General features: G+C 43.7%; 5 protein-coding genes across 9 annotated transcripts; 3 read left to right on the top strand and 2 right to left on the bottom strand.

Moving 5' to 3' along the window:
• Positions 1–286: 286 nt before the first annotated feature.
• LOC26527074 lies at positions 287–1,623 on the bottom strand. The gene has a single exon (XM_015160114.2). It carries the CDS (start codon positions 1,505–1,507, stop codon positions 287–289), a length of 1,221 nt encoding a protein of 406 aa, XP_015015600.1. The 5' UTR covers positions 1,508–1,623.
• A 120-nt stretch (positions 1,624–1,743) lies between these two features.
• LOC6541144 (tyrosine-protein kinase receptor torso) lies at positions 1,744–6,192 on the bottom strand. The gene is made up of 14 exons (XM_001970548.3): positions 5,385–6,192; positions 5,008–5,238; positions 4,650–4,887; positions 4,509–4,591; positions 4,284–4,452; positions 3,922–4,227; positions 3,524–3,859; positions 3,285–3,456; positions 2,746–3,229; positions 2,584–2,678; positions 2,407–2,529; positions 2,213–2,350; positions 1,983–2,156; positions 1,744–1,917 (listed from the first exon to the last, which is right to left on the bottom strand). The coding sequence occupies exons 1-14, from the start codon at positions 5,535–5,537 to the stop codon at positions 1,863–1,865; spliced, it is 2,757 nt and encodes a 918-aa protein (XP_001970584.1). The 5' UTR covers positions 5,538–6,192; the 3' UTR covers positions 1,744–1,862.
• A 324-nt stretch (positions 6,193–6,516) lies between these two features.
• LOC6542039 (diacylglycerol O-acyltransferase 2) lies at positions 6,517–8,608 on the top strand. Of its 4 annotated transcripts, none has more exons than XM_026978745.1 (7): positions 6,517–6,570; positions 7,054–7,241; positions 7,298–7,395; positions 7,451–7,582; positions 7,677–8,018; positions 8,078–8,277; positions 8,344–8,608. In XM_026978745.1, exons 2-7 carry the CDS (start codon positions 7,113–7,115, stop codon positions 8,499–8,501), a joined length of 1,059 nt encoding a protein of 352 aa, XP_026834546.1. In that variant the 5' UTR covers positions 6,517–6,570; positions 7,054–7,112; the 3' UTR covers positions 8,502–8,608. The 4 variants fall into 4 exon arrangements, with proteins under 4 accessions (XP_026834546.1, XP_026834544.1, XP_026834547.1 ...); XM_026978743.1 differs by having other exon boundaries at positions 6,519–6,664; XM_026978746.1 differs by lacking the exon at positions 6,517–6,570 and adding an exon at positions 6,735–6,767.
• A 365-nt stretch (positions 8,609–8,973) lies between these two features.
• Positions 8,974–10,842, top strand: LOC6541593 (diacylglycerol O-acyltransferase 2). 2 transcript variants are annotated; one of them, XM_026978794.1, is made up of 7 exons: positions 8,974–9,176; positions 9,238–9,466; positions 9,526–9,623; positions 9,682–9,813; positions 9,880–10,221; positions 10,276–10,475; positions 10,534–10,842. In XM_026978794.1, exons 2-7 carry the CDS (start codon positions 9,338–9,340, stop codon positions 10,689–10,691), a joined length of 1,059 nt encoding a protein of 352 aa, XP_026834595.1. In that variant the 5' UTR covers positions 8,974–9,176; positions 9,238–9,337; the 3' UTR covers positions 10,692–10,842. The 2 variants fall into 2 exon arrangements, with proteins under 2 accessions (XP_026834595.1, XP_001970582.1); XM_001970546.3 differs by having other exon boundaries at positions 8,974–9,466.
• Positions 10,843–11,548: 706 nt separating this feature from the next.
• Positions 11,549–13,287, top strand: LOC6542428 (2-acylglycerol O-acyltransferase 2). Its single transcript, XM_001970545.3, has 6 exons — positions 11,549–11,767; positions 12,044–12,141; positions 12,213–12,335; positions 12,392–12,733; positions 12,790–12,989; positions 13,055–13,287. Exons 1-6 carry the CDS (start codon positions 11,639–11,641, stop codon positions 13,210–13,212), a joined length of 1,050 nt encoding a protein of 349 aa, XP_001970581.1. The 5' UTR covers positions 11,549–11,638; the 3' UTR covers positions 13,213–13,287.
• The last annotated feature ends 138 nt before the right edge of the window (positions 13,288–13,425 follow it).

Here is a 13,425-nt window from a genome sequence, read left to right as displayed (position 1 = left end):
TTTTATGAAATTGGACACATTATTTAGGCCTTCTTTTAATGATGATAAGTTCATAAAATATACGATAAGAACAGTGGCTATCTTATTTGCTGTGGTCAGTTCAACAGCTCAACCAATGGATCGGACAACTGCTCCATTGAAAAAATGTTGGCTCAGCTGCCTTATTAATTGGTTGACTGACTTGAGTTGCATAAAGATTTTCTGTGTACCGGTGACAAGGCATAATGCTTGGTACTGTTTACCATGGAAGGCTTCCGTAAATGAACGATGTGTCGCTGTTACCCGGTCACCTTCTTAGTAAATTGTACAGGCTCAGTTGCTCATCCTGATTTTTACAGTAGTGGACCCGTCTTTCGGCAATCCGACCATTCGTCATCAATCGATGTGAGTCTGTGTGGCGAGGCATCCAGGTGGAGTTCTTTTGGGAATCGAAGGGGCTATGAATAGATTGCTTTGGTTTGGTGGAAATAGCTTTGCCGTCCATGGAATCTTCTTGTGCGTTCTTGGAAGGTGGATTTAAAATCCGTGTACTGATTGCTGGTTGCTTGATGTTGGTTTTCTGGGGGCATTTTATACTGCTTGGGATTAAATTTGTCTTCGATGTTGAAATGCATTTTTCACTTTTACTTCCAAAAGAGGGTGAATTTTTACCTATCACAGGCAAGGACTTTCTACTGAAATTTGAGATGTTTTTCAAATGGCTCGGCCCAACTGAAGACGGGGAAACTTCTTTGTTAAAAATGTGCGCTAATGATATCAAAATTGGACTTTTTGGTTCCGTCACTTCTGAGTAGAGATCGGATATACTTCTCACCATGCAGGGCACGGTTTTCTTCTTCCACTTGCCGAATAAATTATTGATTTCCAGTTCGCTGAGGGCGCCTAGGAGCTTTGGAATGGACACAAGATCGCTGTCTCCAAAGAGATTTCTTAACAATCTTACCAGTTCGTCTTGTTCCCCCAATAGGAGCAATACATCTCCAAGGTCCTCGCCGTTTCCGTACCACTTGTATTTGCGATTCAACGCCCTCAACCGAAGGATATAGTCCTGCATCATGTGGAGTAGCTTTCCAAGAGTTTCGGGAACCATAGGATCGGAGAGATAACCATTGCTATCAAAAAGTGCGCTAGCGGAGAACAAATCCTGATCTGGAAACCCACTTAGTGGCACTCTGTATCTCCTCCGTTTTCGGGATATCATCATCACTTTTCTATAGTTGGCATAAAGCAGGCGAAGCAAAATATAATGAGCAGCCTCTGGAGATCGATATAATCTATTCGCCAAGGCGTAAATGACCCGTCGATTGACCTCAAGCCAGCGAGGTGGCAAGCTGTCACAGGGATCAGGGGTTGGCTCCCGATCCTGACCCCTAATAAAAGGATTCTCGGTGAAGGGCCGACTGCCCAGTGGGCAGCAGCTGGAGATGGTGCGCACCGGACAGTGTGGACAGCTGTAGGGAATCGGTGGACATGGTGTCCGGCGGAGGCGACAACAGTGGATGCACATCGATCGAGGTGGTCAGAAGTAGAATTGAAACAGTGTAAGCAAGCCAGCTTGGACCGACTTTCAATTTGGAATTTTCAAAAATGATGCTGATTATTCTTTCTAAACTTAAGCCGCAAGAAGGCACAAACATTTTGAAATGGCGAGTCGAAGCCAAAAATTCGGGTTCTGCTAGAAGTTTAAGTCTATACATATCTAGATGGCTCTAAAAAAAATGCATTAAAAAAAGTTTTTTTTTCTTAAGCTATCTTTAATGTTTATTGCTATGTAAAGTTATCTGCCGCTTAGCATTGTCTGAAATGGAACTCGAATTTATAATGTATTGCACTCGTTCAGCATCCTCTTAAAGCAATGAAGATTAATTCAAAGGTTCTAGGTACAGCTCTTCCTCGCAGGGCAATTGTTCCACTTTACTAAATTGTAAGAAGTACAAATGTAAAGTGTATAATTGAGCTAAGGTGTATCTAGGAGTACTGACCTTTTTAGACTGTCACATGACTTTAATTTTGTCTCAGTTGCTGCTTGCAGTTGTTTCAACCTTTCTGGAACATCGTTAGTGGCCAAAATCATGACACCAAGTCTGTGCTTAAGATTGGAAAATGTTGGTCTGTGTGATGGCACGGAGCTCCAGCAACTTTCCATCAGAGAAAACCTGAGTTAAGCAAATATTTTATACAATTATGCACTACTTTAAGCACTTCTACCCACATTTCCTGCGTACATCCCTCCGGTCGCTTCATCCGATGACCTTGTCGTAGTAGCTGCAAGAGATCACTGGGAGACACCGATGGATACGGCATTCCACCGAGCGTAGTGATCTCATAGAGCAGAACACCAAAGGACCATCTAGGTGGGAAGCATATCAGCTAAGAAATCGGATCAACCAAAAAATATATACTTACACATCGCTCTGGCTGGTGTACACCTGATGGGTGAGGGACTCCAGCGCGAGCCACTTGATGGGCAGCTTGCCACTTCCTCCGGACTTTCGGTATACGTTCTCATGATAAACATCTCGACTCAGCCTTAAAACAATACAAAATAACTTCACGAATCACTGAAGTCGCAGATAAACCCACCCAAAATCTGCTATCTTGATGCTGCGATCTACGGAGATTAGAACATTCCGGGCAGCCAGATCCCGATGCACTACTTTGTTTTGGGCCAGAAATTCCTAAAATGCCAAATGACACCTGTTACACATTTAAAATACATTTAGGAATCAAACAGGAGTAAGCTACCATTCCCACCGCCACCTGTTGGGCGATGTCCAGCAAATCTGCGTATTTCAATGGTATTCTGGGTTTGGTATCCGATGAATCGAGGCAATCAAAGTATTCCTTGTTCTCAAAGATTCGTTTCAACTCCTGCTTCGTGCCTTCCTTGACCTCCGGCCTTAGCTTCTGCTGTGACTGGACCGTTGGAGCTTCTGCGGCTTCGGGAATATCACTGCCACCGATGTTTTCAATATCCTCCAGGCCATACCCCTTGTTTTCGGCGGCATTGGTGATTTGAGAGAGGGTGTAGGTCTCACATCGACTTGAATGTGTCCGATCCAAATCACTCTCCTCTTCCACAGTGGACAGTATCGAATTGTTGATATCCTCTATGCGATCATGGATGGAATTACGAGGAAATCGGTGAAACCGTCGGTTGTCCACGTTGTGCTGAAGGTTCTTCTTAAGACCTATTGCGTTTTGTTCCTGCCTGAACTTCCACTCATCACTAAGTAATATATTTAAGGATCATTAGTTGTCTAATATGTATAAAAACAGTTTACCGTAAAAAGTTCTGCAGGCTTCCAAGGCTGCAGTATTCAATTAGCAGCATCATCTGATTGCTAAAACGAGTGGAGTATCCCACGATACCCACAATATTTGGGTGCTTGCCCACGGCCTTGAGCATCTGAATTTCGCACTTGAACGCATATACGTCCTCTTCGTTTGGTTCATCTGTGGGTACGGAAATAAACAATCCATTAAAGGATTCATTCAAGAACTTCAATACAAAAGGGTCTACCTTTCAGCAACTTGACGGCCACTTGGCGTTTCTTGTACACTCCACGTCGCACCAAGCCAAAGGCTCCCTCGCCGAGGACATCCTGGAGGAGCACGGCGTGAGGCTCCACCTCTAACTCGTCCATTACTTCCAGGCTTTCGTTGGCCGAGAGGGTGACCAGCAGGCCACTGCTGTCCATCAGGGAGAGGTGAAATTCACTGGCCTTCGCGTCCTTAGCCTCCATTTGCAGCGCCTTAACCTCCGATCGATTCCGTCTGCAGAAGGTCAGGGAGCACAGCATCAAAATGCAGCAAATTGGCACGATAATGAAGAGTACCAGCTTGACCATGTTGCCCTCTGATCGAAAGGAAGAACGGAAATGGATGCCTAAATATTTCATTTTTTGTCAGCGTACATACCACTCAGCAACACACCTCTAGGAACCTTGTCCAGGGTCAAGCCGGATACGTTTTTTCCGCCTGCCGACTGGGCCACCAAATGTACTTCGAAATGGGAGCCCAGTACTGTGATCTTGGGTACATAGAAGTGGCTTCTGTTTTGGTCAAGTGTATAGTTGAGCTCCGTACCTCCTTTAAACAGATCAAATATGTGCAGTGTATAGTTATCCGGCAGGTAACTGGGTCGTGACCAGGTGATGTTCAGAGCCAAGGTATTTGGCAGATAGTGCTTTTGCGTCACAGTAAGATTCTCGGGCTTATGGGGAGCTATCAAAGGGTGGAACAATGTTATTAATATTATAAAGGACTGTCGAGAAACCTACGGCAGAGTGTGTAGTTATAAGGGTACCAATCCAAGCAGCTTGGAGCTACGATTGGCAGCCACTGCAGATCGCTCTCCAGACGATTCATTATGTTCACCGTTCTAACGCCTACATGATACTGTTTGTCAAACTCCAAGTTGTCCACCGTGTGCCGGTACAGCTTTTTTCGCTGCAGGAAAAGATTAGGTTTTCTATACCTTTGCAGGGGCGCCATGGCGTACTTACATCCCGGAACTGCACCTCCCGTGGCTCGTCCATATTCACGCTGTTGGTAGAATACGACACCATGTCGAAGTAGCAGTTGCTCTCTGGAATATGAAAGTAGAGGATAGTTCGTGGGTTTGCTCAACTGATGGAACTATTCACCCGCCGATGGCTTCCACTCAATCTCGGCAGCAATGTGACGCAGGTCATCTGGCTGGGGTACAAACCGCAGCAGATTCACCGCTCCCATTTTGCTGGGCTGATAGCCTCGGATGAGGGTGGCGAAGGTCTGGTCCTTCGCTATCAGCGAGTAGCTGCCATCTCCATGCATTGCCAGGGCGGTGATATTGTGGCTGGAGTTGGACTCCAATCCCGGCAGGATGAGAAAGTTATCATCAGACTAAAACCGAAGAGAATAGAGGAGCGTTCCAGTCAGTAAATCGAACTTATTATTAGGCATTGATTAGTTGAATTTTCTTTAGATAAATAAAGAATAAGTAGATTGAATCTATTGTCTGACCAGGTATAGCGTAGTCTCTTTGTTTTTGTCCTTGACAGCATCCAACCTGATTATGTAAGTGGCATTTGGAGCCGGCTCGTTTCCCCTGCTGTGCTGCACCCAATCTATTTGGAGAACGATTTCGGACTCCGTGCGGCACAGCATGTTCAGCTGGTAGTTATCCTGCACCTTGCGTAGGGTCCCGGGAAATGTCCCATTAATCCTGCAGTCCTTGAAGCAGCTTCGGAAATCCTGCCAAGGGAAGAAACATGCGATATTGGTTATGGAGTGTTTGAACTTTTCAAGTGGGTGCGTTGTTTTCTATCAGTGTGGGTTTTTTTTAAGTTGCGGTTCAATCAGAACCGTTTTATTACTGCATTGCAGAATAATAAACTTACCATCTGGCCTTTTTCCAGGCAATTTTGGGTGCACGCGGTGACGTTGAGGAGTGTCTTATCGTGGGAGATTTTGTCCATGAGCAACATTTCACCTTGATTGCTTCCCACGAAAAACCAGAAGATAAATGCGTACTTCGCATAGAAAATCAGCATTTTCCTTGTTCTGCTTCCAAAGAACCTTCTTTAGTTCTTCGTTGTGTGTGTGTTGAAAAGAATGTGTATTTCTAAAAAAGCGACTTTAAGTTTATTGCACTTTTGCAACGCACTTTGATACGAGCATTCGGTGATCCCTAAGTTTTTAACACTCAATAGCACACACAGAAGTTTCAAATACTTGTGTGGTTTCTAGAGCCCAGTTTTTGAGATCAGTGCCGCCCTTCTCGGATTGTCTTGCTGAACTGAGGATCTGCGAAGCGGAGGCCCAAAATGCGATGGTGGAAAGCGACGAAGACGAAGAAGGAATGATGAGAGGCGGCGGACTCGCTGAATATATTTTGCGCTATTTTGTTTTGATTTGTGTTTCACCTCTTCACTGCATCGTACTTTACTGGATCGTGTTGGATGGGATTGGACTAGGGTTCATTTGAAATGCAAAATTTTGATGGCTACTCCGTCACAGTAGCGCCAGGGCGGCTTGGGCAATCGCTCGGCATTCCCTTGGGCGAATGGTAAGCATAGAACCTTGAATTCGATTCCTCTTCCAACTTCTCATTAGTGGTACCGCAAATAATGTATTTCAAGCTGCAATAATCTGTTGCGCCAAAAGAGTGTGCACTGCAATAAGCCGATAACACAAAATGCAGTGCTGCCCGGTTCCATCACTAAGACCCGTCCATATTGGGCGGCAATATTCGAACTTAAGCAAATCAACTATGCAAATTTCGCTCACATTGTAGCTTTTGCATAAGCACGCTTTCCCTGGTTCCATTTCAATTGTAACAGAGCTGCCTGTACATGTATTTTCTTATACAGACTTCTACGCACATGACCTCAGCTTCTGATTCAGGTTATTCACACAGAGAACGCTCGATTACGTCGGTGACTCAATTGTTGCAAGTATTCGAGTAGTCAAAACACTCACATGGGAATCTCGAGCATTGCTCTCTGACTTTTCAGTGCCACTCGCCCGTTTAGTTAAATATTGCACGCTCGCGTCGTCGGTTCTGCTCCTAAAACGCTCCATTACGTGTGTAAACATTTGCTATGCGCTCTCCCCCTAAATAATAATAATAATACAGAACGTCTTGTTTAGCCTGTGAATACGAGTAATTCCCGGCCCGGTTAGTTTAATCCCCATTGAATTAAAGTGAGGAGGTTGTCGTACAAGCCGTTTCGTTCTCTTCTGAAGGCCATTAAACCAGTTGCAATTAAGATTTGAAAACAGTAATATATATTATACATATGATATCGCAAGTATTGGGCAAATGTAAAAGCCGGCTGTTGTTAGCAATGATAAGATCATATCATATAAGATCATATCGCCATTCTAGCCAGACGTCCATATAGAGCAAGTGATTATCTTGATTACTCGAATTTTTAAGCACCCCAAGCGAATAGCCATTAAATCGGAGGTATTTTTTAACAACTGATACCGATAGCCACGAACTTGCGCCATCGGCGGATACTGATAAGGATAAGAAATGGTAACTAAGCATTGGACATTTTTCAGTCGCTGGAGGACCGTGCTACCAAGTAGTTCGACTTTTCGAGTTCGATCGCATTGAAACCATGAAAATCGAGTGGGCTCCTGTTGGCGTACCCATGGAACGGCGTCGCCAGACGTTCGCCATGGCCTTCCTAATCCTCACCTTTATGATACTCTCCTTTGGATCTTATTTTTTTGTTGCAGCCGTGCTGGTAAATATCATTAAGTAGTGTATTAATATCTTCAAAAGTAACGCATTATCTTCCAGTTCTATGGTAGCCTTTGGTGGCGCACCTTAATGGTCATCTACTTGGTCTACGTCTATGCGAATCACAGGAGAACTCACTCCATTATGGATGGCAATGGGTAGGCGCCAATAAGACTCTATAAGAACATTAAAAGCTAAAATAATCCATTATAGCTGGAAGATTAGCCGCAATAATTGGCTGTTTCGACACTATCGGGATTACTTTCCCGTGCAGCTGGTCAAAACCGCAGAGCTGCCTCCGAACAAGAACTACATTTTGGCCAGTTTCCCGCACGGTATTTTAGGGTAAGCTCATTGACTGATAGTCAATCTTATCGATGGTTGCTTAGGTGACGAAACATTTATGTACCTACTTATGCACATATTGAAACTCTGATAGGACAGGCATTTCCATCAACATGGGTCTCGACATCTCCAAGTGGCTGAAACTGTTCCCGCAGGTAAGGCCCAAGGTGGCCACTTTGGATCAAAACTTCCTGACGCCCGTTGTGCGTGGTCTTCTGAGATCTTGGGGCCTGGTATCGGTTTCCAAGGATGCTTTAGTATACCTGCTCACCAAATCAAACGATCCCAAGCACAAGGACAATCGGGATGGGTTCACCTCCAATGCGGTGGCTATTCTGGTGGGTGGTGCCCAGGAGGCACTGGACTCGCACCCTGGCAAATACATATTGACCCTAAAGAACCGCAAGGGATTCGTTAAAATGGCCATTAGAACAGGGTAGGTAGGTTCGGATATAACTAAAAGTAAGATTTAATAGTTTTCTTGCATCACTTTAGGTCTTCGATTGTGCCCACGTTTTCATTTGGGGAGGTGGACATTCTGGATCAGGTGGCTAATCCACCGAACTCTCCGGTTCGTCGGTTCCAAGATTTTGTAAAGAGGATTACGGGGATATCTCCGTTGATTCCCGTTGGGCGGGGCATCTTTAATTACTCCTTTGGTTTTCTGCCCAACCGCCGACGCATTGTCCAAGTTGGTGAGTCCCCAGCTCGTTCAAATGTCTCATACTTCCGAGACTTAAATAATGCTTTAAATATTTCAGTTGGCGCCCCAATCGATGTGGTTCAAAGCGATCAACCAGAAGCAGCCTATGTGGATAAAATACACAACCAAGTTATTGCTGATCTGGAGAAGATGTTTGCCAAGTACAAAGATCAGTACATACCGAACTCCAAGCAGGACAAGCTGATTATTCACTAGTTGAAAAGTGATTGTCTAGACAATGTGATCAATAAGTGCTTTATAAGCATTTAATAGAACAAAATTACTTATTTTATGAGGGTTTTTTAATTTGCAATAAAAGCTTTTTAAATCGACGTGCAGTGATCGTAATTTTGAATAAGGAACTATCACCAGCCAGCTATCGAAATTATTTATTTATCGATACTAAAAAGCCGTGTTGATCAACGATCAGTACACTTTGGCGTTTAATTTAAAAAAACACTGAGTTTAGAATTTTCAAAAAGGTCTTTACAGCGCAAATGTATAGACACAGCTTTATGATTAAATTCTTGTAGTACCTGTTAATCCAGTTTTACAGATTTTTAAGCCTTCAGCCTTCAGTTCAGAAGGCAATTATTTCATTATACTAGTGTTAGTAATCCGATAATCGCTTTTCGTTGCATGCAGTATAAAAATAAGCGATCTTATCACTTAACTAACTTATAAGTTAGTTTGAAGAAATACGACCCAGAGGATGAAGTGCTAATTGAATCATACTCTCTTCAAAACGGGTAATCTCATAGGAATTGCCGCATACCTTTGCACCCAGGCGGCGATTGCATGCCGACTTAATAATCTTCATCACTCCAATCGCGAATTAACATCAGACCACCCACACAAGGAACTGCTGGTTAGTTAGTTTGTGATTAGCAGGTAATGCGGGCGCCCTGCATGAAGCCGAATACCGATAAGGATAAGTATAAGTCTAATACAGGGCCATTTGACCGTCGCTGGCTTCCATATCAATCAGTCGTGGGAGAACCGTCGAAAGAGCAGCTGGTGGAATTTTTTGACATTTTGGGGACACAGCAGAGATGAAAATCGAATGGGCACCGCTTCGAGTTCCTCTGGAACGTCGAATGCAGATACTGGTCACGGCCTTCTTCACCGCCATGCTTCTGATTCTATTATCTGTTTCCTTCCTTTTAGTAGCCGGATCACTGGTAAAATAAAATCATTTAGTTATTTTCATGAGTATTACAGAACATAAGTTTCCTTTCAGATCTATGGAGGCGTTTTGGTGCGCAGCTTGATGGTAACATACTTGGCCTATGTCTTTGTGCATCACAAGAAAACACAATCTGTGGTGGATGGCAATGGGTAAGTAGAATACAAATGAAGGTCTCTGTAATTTTATATCGCTGTGTACCTCGCTCAGCTGGATGATAGCCCGCACAAACCCTTTACATCGTCACTATCGCGATTACTTTCCCGTGGAGCTGGTGAAAACAGCCGAACTGCCAGCTACTAAGAACTACATCTTGGCCAGCTTTCCCCACGGAATTCTGGGGTAAGCACTTTGACAGATAGCCAATCTAATCGTTCAAATATAAATAGACACTGATTTGTATTGTAGAACAGGCATTGGCATTAACATGGGCTTGGAAATCTCAAAGTGGCTGGAGCTATTCCCCCAAGTGCGACCCAAACTGGGCACTCTTGATCAGCATTTCCACGTTCCCTTCATGCGTGAGGTGCTCCGCTGCTGGGGTCTGGTGTCAGTGTCCAAGGAGGCGCTGATCCGTATGCTCAGCAAATCAAATGATCCTAAGCACAAGGATAACCAGGATGGTTTTACATCCAACGCAGTGGCCATACTGGTTGGAGGGGCCCAGGAAGCCATGGACTCTCATCCTGGGCAGTACATTTTAACCCTGAAGAATAGAAAGGGCTTCGTGAAAATGGCCATTCGAACGGGGTAAGTAATGCGTTGAGCATAATTGGAAATTCTATTTACACATCCTGATTTCAGTTCATCGATTGTTCCTTCATTTTCCTTCGGAGAGGTAGACATCTTCGATCAGGTGGCGAATCCACCCAGTTCCCTGCTCCGCCGGTTTCAGGACTTTGTAAAAAAACTGACCGGTGTTTCTCCGCTGATTCCTGTGGGTCGCGGATTCTTCAACTACACATTTGGCTTCTTGCCGTTCCGACGACGCATTGTCCAAGTTGGTAAGTAATATTTTGATTATTTTTGAAAGATAACTGGTAATAATATTTAAACGCCCAGTTGGTGCTCCAATCGATGTTGTGAAGAGCGACCAACCAGACTCGCAGTATGTGGACGAAGTGCATGGACAGGTCATTGAGGCCGTGGAGAAGTTATTCAATCAGTACAAAGACAAATATTTGGAGAATTCGAAGAATGCAACTCTAGTTGTGCACTAGTTTTAAGGTGTTGTTTTATTGTGGATAGAGTAGTACTATTCCATCCACTGCTTCAAATCATTTTTATACAAATATTCCAGGTTTTGAATGTAAGGCCCTTTTCAAGAAAGCAATACAGTGTATTGAAATAAAGACGAGCTTATTCATTTTATTGAAAATGGTTATCTCATTGCAGGTTGATTACACATTTAAATAAAAGTAAATAAAGACATGTGCACGCTCATCGTAATTACAATATCGTTTCAGTTCAATGTAACAATGCCTGCGTGAGTCAGCACTATGTGAATGAAGCACTCGGCTGATAAGGCGACACAGATCTCCAGTAAAACTACGACCAAATCGGGTGGATTCCTTATCGAAGAACGCACTATTGGGGCACGCACAGTGGTATGAGTGCTTTGACTGTTGCGAAGCAGCGCTAAAACGTGTGCCTAGGCATTAGGTTCTTCGAGTAAAGGTCAAGAATCGATGGTGATAGGAATGACTGTTGCCGGCACACCCATATAAACATTAGAGTAGTATGGGATTCCAAGATATGATTCAGCTCCCGTCAATTAAAAACAAGCAGTTAAGATCGAACCAATATTTACAGCCACTTAAGATCCCTTATCAGACTGATTTGACTATAATTTGGCAAATAAATCTGTGTATAACTAGCTACTTTTCGGGTATCTGAATAGTGACCCAATCTTAGTTTTTGCCCACCTAGTGTGTACTATTTAAGTGTCTAGTGTCTGGATTTAAGCAATTATCAATGGCTTATCACTTAAGTGTGGTTCTCAAACTGTTAACGACTCTTAGGGATTGCTCCAAAGAGGCGGGGCGTCATTGATAAGGATAAGTACCCCAAGTTACACCCTGGAAATTGTGTGTGCTGATACCCGATCGCTCAGTCGCTGGAAACTCGTCGAAATAGTCGCTTGTGCCGAAGATCGGTTGAATCGAACATGAAGATCGAATGGGCTCCTCTCCGAGTTCCGCTGGAACGGCGGCTCCAGACCCTGGTTACAGCGTTCTTCACCTACACCTTCTTCACGCTGCCCATCTCATCGTGTCTCGCGGTTGCTATCCTGCTGGTAATCCTTCTGTGCAAATTGCATATTAGTTGATTCAATAAGCCTAACTCGCAGATGGAACTCTGTGTGTGGAAATTAGAGGGACTAGCTTGAGTTAAAAAATAAGATAGTTCTAGCAGAGTTCCCTAAAACTATAAGTGATTTACTCTCAGATTAAATATACCTACTGAAGGATACGAATTTCATGGCAGCATACATTTCGAATTCTAATTACAACTACTTATACTGTATTTAACGAAGCACTAAAGATGTTATGTTTACTTTTATATTCCCAAGTATTACGGCGAAATGTTTGTGCGTAGTCTACTTCTTATCTATTTTGTAAAAATTTATTTGGATTATAAAAGAAATTACGGCATTATGGAAGGTAATGGGTAAGTGCTGAGTGTGGCGAATCCCGACTGCTGAAGAGATAATAGCCCTACTAATTTTCCCCATTTCCCAGCTGGCTCTTCTACCGCAGTAATAGGAGATATCGAAACTACTTCCCCGTCGAACTGGTGAAAACCGCTGAGCTGCCTCCCAACAAAAACTATATCGTAGCAAGCTTTCCACACGGAATACTTGGGTAAATTCTGAGCAAGAGATTACCATACCTTATACAATTTTTGATGGACCTCCTAGAACTGGAACTTGTATTAACATGAGCCTGGACATCGGGAACTGGCTATCGCTTTTTCCCCAAGTTCGACCCAAGATCGCCACCCTTGATCATCATTTTAAGACGCCATTTCTGCGGGACATATTGAGCTGGTGGGGCATGGTATCGGTTTCCAAGGAGTCGCTGGCCTATATACTTAGCAAGTCAAATGATCCCCAACACAAGGATAACCAGGATGGTTTCACATCCAATGCGGTGGCCGTACTGGTTGGCGGTGCCAAGGAAGCCATGGACTCGCATCCGGGACAGTACATTTTGACCCTCAAGAACAGGATGGGATTCGTCAAAATGGCCACTCGAACTGGGTTAGTGAGGAGCTCATAAATTGTTAGGATGGTTTGGTACATTCCTTTGCTTGTAGTTCGTCGATTGTGCCCTCGTTGTCCTTTGGCGAAGTGGACATATTTGACCAGGTGGCAAATCCTCCGGATTCCGCGCTCCGTCGCTTCCAGAATGTGGTCAAGAAATTCACAGGCATTTCACCGCTTCTTCCGAAAGGCCGTGGTATCTTCAACTACAACTATGGCATACTGCCCCACCGCCGACGTATTATCCAAGTTGGTGAGTGCCAAACACTTTCCGTTTACTTATAGTTTATAGCGCCAATAACATCCGCACTACTCTAGTTGGTTCCCCCATCGATGTGGCAAAATGCGATACTCCTGATCCCGAATATGTGGACAAGATCCATGGGCAGGTGATGAGCGCGCTGGAGAAGATGTTTGATGAATACAAAGAGAAGTACGCTCCAAACTCAAGGCAGACCAAACTGATAATACAGTGACTCAGTAAAATACTTCAGACTGTGATTTTTAATAGTATTTAGGAAACTTCTTAAACGCAACACAGTTTTAGACTATTGTAAAGAAAGAGCATGTTTTGTTTTTTCCTTTTATTAGTTACCAATTAAATTTGTTACCTTGTATGTACTTATATATACAAAAAGAACAAGGAGCTGGATTCTCGAATTTTGGAAAAACTTAACTTAATTTCGCAT

The sequence above is a fragment of the Drosophila erecta genome, unplaced genomic scaffold (assembly GCF_003286155.1).
Source record: "Drosophila erecta strain 14021-0224.00,06,07 unplaced genomic scaffold, DereRS2 tig00000055-arrow-pilon, whole genome shotgun sequence".
In the NCBI taxonomy this organism is placed as follows: Eukaryota; Metazoa; Arthropoda; class Insecta; order Diptera; family Drosophilidae; genus Drosophila; species Drosophila erecta.
Note: the sequence above shows the minus strand (reverse complement) of the source record. Positions and strands in the feature narration are given on the sequence as shown.